Consider the following 5430-nt stretch of genomic DNA (forward strand, 5'->3'; position numbering starts at 1 on the left):
TTAGGCCCCAAGCGGGTAGGATGTTATTTTATTTCGTTCGGGCGGCGTAGCCGCCCGAACCCAAGCATTACTGTCTATACATCCCACTATTCACATGGGTTATTAATGGTTATTAATTTAATGGATTATGACTTTAAATTTCGTGCACTCTTACCGAAAAGTACGTACAACGCATGCACATGTGATCACAGAGCATAAACGTGTAAGTAAAGGCCGCACAAACGTGTAACTAGTCACTTTCATCGCTGTTTTACGGGCTTCCTTTTGTGATTAGGACAAAAATGTGTAGAATCTTTTTTATAGAGAATTTCATGCTCTACAATTTTTGTTTGAAACATTTTTTTGTACGATTCGTATATTTCGAAATAAATGCAAGAAACTTAAAAAAATGTCGTTTTTCAGTTGTTTTTTCAAGATTGCGGCCAAGATACGGCCGAGCGCCAATTTCTGCTGCCATATTCGTTTTCAGGAGTCAAAAATACATCAAAAACACGTGGTCGTTTGTATGATTTCGAATATGCAGTTCATCCGAAGGTTTACCACTATAAATATATTTCATGTATTCACATATTTTTAAGTCTTATTAATCTTAAATAATTTTAACGCCAAAATATTTGGAACAATATCTTTATTTTGTTGATTACGCCTTGTGTCGCTGTTAGATAACACAGTAAGTATGTAGTGGTATTTTTTAGATGTTATTTAAATACGATAAATATAACGCACTGGTACAGTTCTATATCAGCAACTTTGAATATATCGTTTCTATATCAAAAATATATCAAGAATATATTACTGATATAGCAATGTAATATAAACACCTTTTTTTACATGTTTCTATATGTATATACAAAATTATAGGTACAATAATAGTGATAAAAATTGACGCTATGGATAGTAAAGCTGCAATGTAATATGATGTAACAAAGATCAAAATATATCTTTGTTCTTCTAAAATAGCTTCAAAATTGTGTGACACATCTCCATAACCATGAAATATATTATTCTTTCTATGTACTTCCTAAGTTATATTATAGTTAAGTTCTGGTTTACCGGGACGTGTTTTTTTAAATATCACTAAGAGTTTTCAAGTTATTTTAAATACTAGTAGTTTTTTTAATACCATTAAAGATTACAACAAAATTATAATAAATTTGAATGTACATTTTGGGCCAGTTGCCAAAGGCAAAAATGAAGACAAATAAGGAAGAAATTATAAACAAGTGTCTCTAATGTGATTGGCTAAATCGCTTATTGTTTACGTCTTACTGCTTAAGTTTTTTTATATGTTATGACTCTTACTCTTCCCTTATGCTTCCTTCACTCGTCAATCAATATTTTATTGACGCTCGGTTTCCGTTTTATTTTCAATCAAAGTTCTGCAATCGCTCCAGCATTTCCTTAAGATACATCAAATATTCTAAGATTTCTACTCTCAATAACTTCACAAAGTCTTTATTTATGTAATAGAGGTGGAAGGGATAAAATGTATTTGAGGACATAGAGGAAGAAGGGATAAGACGTATATAAGGGCGAACATATTTGCATGAAGGCGCAATAATCGAGTGCCGATTAATTTTTTCTTATTAATTTTAATTTTTGCGAGATATTTTACTAGCAAATAAAGCTTGATTGTCTATTTTTATAGGGTGGAACAAGTGAGCATTTAATTTTATTGAGTAGTATATAATTTTTAGGCATCCTGAGCAACTAGAGAAATGATTAAAAAAGAAAAAGAGCAGCAGGTAAAATATTTCTCAAATTAGAACAAATATACAAATAGAAAAAAATATATAAATTGGTTCATTTTCATCCCACATGACAATATTTAATTTTAACATTAACGTTAATATTTTTATTTTTATTGATCCGTATAAAAATTATCTTTTAAATGTGACTAATAAAATATTACTTCCAAATAATCAGAAACATGGAACTTTAAAAAAATTTTTTAATATTAAGTATGCAATTTTAGCTACTCAAAATGTAACATTAATTATCAAGAGATCTATTTGCAAGAATTTAACATTTCTTTATAAATAAGTCAGGACAGTTTTATATTGACATAACTTTTTAAGTTGAAAAACGTAAAAAAGAAAACTGATTTTATGTTTATTCAGCAGATGGAGAGTTACTAATACGATTTAGTAAATGGACCATTTTACCCTGCGCCTTATCCCACTTCTCTATATAAATAGAAGAAATTAATGATGAAATACAATACATACGTTTTGTTTTTTCAAATTATCTACGAGTAGCGTTTGTTTCTTAAATGCTTGACTTAATTTCCATCGCTGTTCTTCCAAATTTTTTATGGCTAATTCCTTATCATCTTGCACTTTTCTAATTTGTTTTAACAATTCCTGCATAGTGGATGAAATGTGTCACAGATTTAAATTGTACAGGTTTAAAGGGATCCTAAAGTCATCTGTATTATCGACTAAAGCATATCATTTTTGTATAACAATTACTTTTTCTTCTTTTAGTGATTCGAAAATCTTTTTCTAGGATTAAAGTATACGCATTAATACGTGTCTGTGGAGTCTGTTGAGATCAAAAAATTTTGAAATTGAGATCTTTACCATTTCTTAATCCAATATGGTGCAATCTATACTTACGAAATTGTGATCCACAGAGTAGTTTGTATGAAGAAACAACATGGAGCTCTTAAAAGTGGACTTAGACGTCTAATTAAAATGTTATTGTTATACGAAAATGTATTGCTTGATTTATGCTTCAATCTTAACCCTAAAATGCATCCATTCCCAATGTAGTATGCAGTGACGTATCAATGACACATAAATTGTCATTGTGTACATCTGTGTGTAAGCTAGTGCTATTTACAATATGACTAATCATCTTTAAAATTCCCTTAAGGGCATTTATTTGGAATACAGATGTTATGGAGAAACTTGATAAAAATATAGTTATCCAACAAAAAAGATAACACAATGAATCATTTTATATTTGTTTAACATTACTAACAGGGCTGTCAATATAGGCCGAGATACCTGTACACTCAGGTACCCGGATATACCATATATCGAATGAGTATATTTTTATTAAGTTTCGTAGTAAATTCGCCCATATTTTAAATAATTACCAATTTAAACATACTTCAAATTACTTCATTATACCTTCTCTTTTATCTGGCTACATTTTAATTCATTTCGAAGTTTCTCGTTGCTATCTAAAGATTTATTTAATCTCACGTCAAGATTAGTTGATTGTTGATTTAATATTCGTATCTCTTTTCTAAGATTTTCTAAGTCCTAAAAGAAAATATCTTTAATAAGCTAGTGTAATTATATATATATATGTTTTTATGTATTGTGTGTAATGAAAAGAATGTAGATATACCTTCTTCAAAATAATATTTTCTTTATTCAAAGTTTGAGAGTCTGACAGTATATCTGCATTTATACGTTCCAACTTTGTAATCGTATCATTTAACTTTTCTATTTGATTGCGTAATTTAATTTGGACGTCATCGAGTTTCTTCTTTTCCACTTCTAATTCTTTATAATAATCGCACTATATGTAAACACAATTATTTTATAAAATAAGATGTTAAAAAGGCCATTTTTTTGCTTCTTAGAAGCTAGATTAGAACCTTGCCATCATATTGGCTAAAGTGTCAGCATCACAGCCAGTACAGTGACAAGCTAATTCAACTAACGATGCAGCAGGAAAACGAGCATTGTGCCGCCAGCTTGAGGCTGCACACAATGAAGGAATAGGAATCAAGGATTACACTAGTATTATTTTAGCTTTAAGCAAGACTTAATTATGTGTTTGTCTTTATTTAGAAACAAAGATAAAGACAGATACCTATTTAAGGCCTGCTTGCATCAAAGCTACTTTAATTTAAGCAAGGCTTAAAACTCTCCCTCTTCTTTCTCTCAGCTTTAAAAAGAAAGAGAATTTTAAGCCTTGCTTAAAGTAAAAGTAACGTTGATGCAGTAAGGCTTAAGTCGATCTTGCTTGATGCAATTGGGCCTCAGAAATGTTCATCGCAAAGCAGTTATGTACTTTAACTAATTTTTTCAAATGCTTTTTATTTATAACTGGTGTAAATATCAAGCAATAAAATAACAGCGTGATCCATTAAGCAGTAAAACGAGAAAAGATATTACCTTATTATTATACTCAAGCTGCATTACTTCTAATTTTTTATACAACATATCTATTTTGCCTTTGAGCAAAGTAATAACAACTTTATTTTCCATGTTATTATCCTTTTTCAGAATCTCATTGTCATTGGTACATTCTGCTGATGGAATGTCAGAAACTTTAATTAATGTCTTTAACTGTTTATTTATCTTTGGTGTTACATCTTCTGAATGTTTAATTTTTGCATCTTTTACCACAAATTTTGGAAGCAATGGATTTACATCGCTAAATAAATTTTCGCCGGCATGAATATATTTGATTGAATCAACAATCTTCATTACTTTATGTGCTTTTAGATGGAGATCATGATTCCATCTGTGAAGTTCCTTTTCCTTTGCTAATATGTCATCAGACATGTTTCATGGGTATTTATTTATCTCTTCTCGGTACAAATTTTGATGAAATGGAACTCATTTGAAGCGTTTTTCCACAATGCGAACAAATCTGATTAAAAAAAAAGCGTCTGTTCTGTGAGATATTAACCGTAGAAGTTCATCAAAGTTCGTCACTATTGAGGTTACAAAACTTGTTATATCAATGGGTGCATTCAGTACCACGATCGCTCACTGAGCGCTCAGTGAGCTCTTGTATCTGTTTGGTCTATATTTTTAGTTCTAACGGAATATACCAATAAGATGCAAGCGCTCACTTAGCGCTCAGGGTGCCGTCAGGGTGCAGTCCCATGGAGCGTATCGCGCGTATCGCGGATCGCGCGTATCGAAAATCTGACCAATCGTGGACGTTCCGCTGTTTTTGATGCGCGAAAATTTCGTTCCTATGGTCCCATGGAGCGAAATTCGCGTAAGCGGATCAGGCGGATAGTCAATCATAAAACGAGTTTTGTTATTTTTCTTTATTTGCCTTCATCTAAACAGTTGTATGATTGGTAAACCGCCGATCCGTTTACGTTAATTCCGCTTCATGGGACCATAGGAACGAAATTATCGCGTATCGAAAATAGCGGAACAAAACTGACTTCTGCGGACGAATTACTGTAGGACCGCAGAAAAAAGAGGATAGCCGTAAAAAGTAAATAACCATATTGTGTAAGTAAATTATATTAAATATTAATTTATTTAATATAATTAAATTTTTTTAAAAATAGAACAATTGAAGGGCTAAGAGCCAGTTATGTAATAAAGAACGTTTAATTTAAAACATAAAGATAATTAAAATAATCATGATTATAACATTTCATTTTGTTTTATATTTACAGAGTCTTTTATTATTTATTATTTTTATATACGCGGTCGAAAT

General features: G+C 30.8%; 1 protein-coding gene across 2 annotated transcripts; it reads right to left on the reverse strand.

Annotated features, from left to right (window-relative positions):
- Positions 1–1173: 1173 nt before the first annotated feature.
- Positions 1174–4706, reverse strand: LOC108726447 (uncharacterized protein PFB0145c). Of its 2 annotated transcripts, XM_018454024.1 has the most exons (5): positions 4137–4706; positions 3361–3534; positions 3138–3272; positions 2229–2363; positions 1174–1400 (listed from the first exon to the last, which is right to left on the reverse strand). In XM_018454024.1, the coding sequence occupies exons 1-5, from the start codon at positions 4527–4529 to the stop codon at positions 1368–1370; spliced, it is 870 nt and encodes a 289-aa protein (XP_018309526.1). In that variant the 5' UTR covers positions 4530–4706; the 3' UTR covers positions 1174–1367. The 2 variants fall into 2 exon arrangements, with proteins under 2 accessions (XP_018309526.1, XP_018309536.1); XM_018454034.1 differs by lacking the exon at positions 1174–1400 and having other exon boundaries at positions 2293–2363; positions 3104–3272.
- Positions 4707–5430: the final 724 nt, after the last annotated feature.

The sequence above is a fragment of the Mycetomoellerius zeteki genome, unplaced genomic scaffold (assembly GCF_001594055.1).
Source record: "Mycetomoellerius zeteki isolate Tzet28-1 unplaced genomic scaffold, Tzet1.0 scaffold111, whole genome shotgun sequence".
In the NCBI taxonomy this organism is placed as follows: Eukaryota; Metazoa; Arthropoda; class Insecta; order Hymenoptera; family Formicidae; genus Mycetomoellerius; species Mycetomoellerius zeteki.

Coding starts and splice junctions, on each gene's coding strand:
- LOC108726447 (XM_018454024.1), bottom strand. CDS start 4,529: ATGTCTGATGACATATTAGCAAAGGAAAAGGAACTTCACAGATGGAAT. Junction 3,273..3,360: donor AAAATATTATTTTGAAGAAG/GTATATCTACAT, acceptor ATTTTCTTTTAG/GACTTAGAAAATCTTAGAAA. Junction 1,401..2,228: donor ATAATTTGAAAAAACAAAAC/GTATGTATTGTA, acceptor ATGTATCTTAAG/GAAATGCTGGAGCGATTGCA.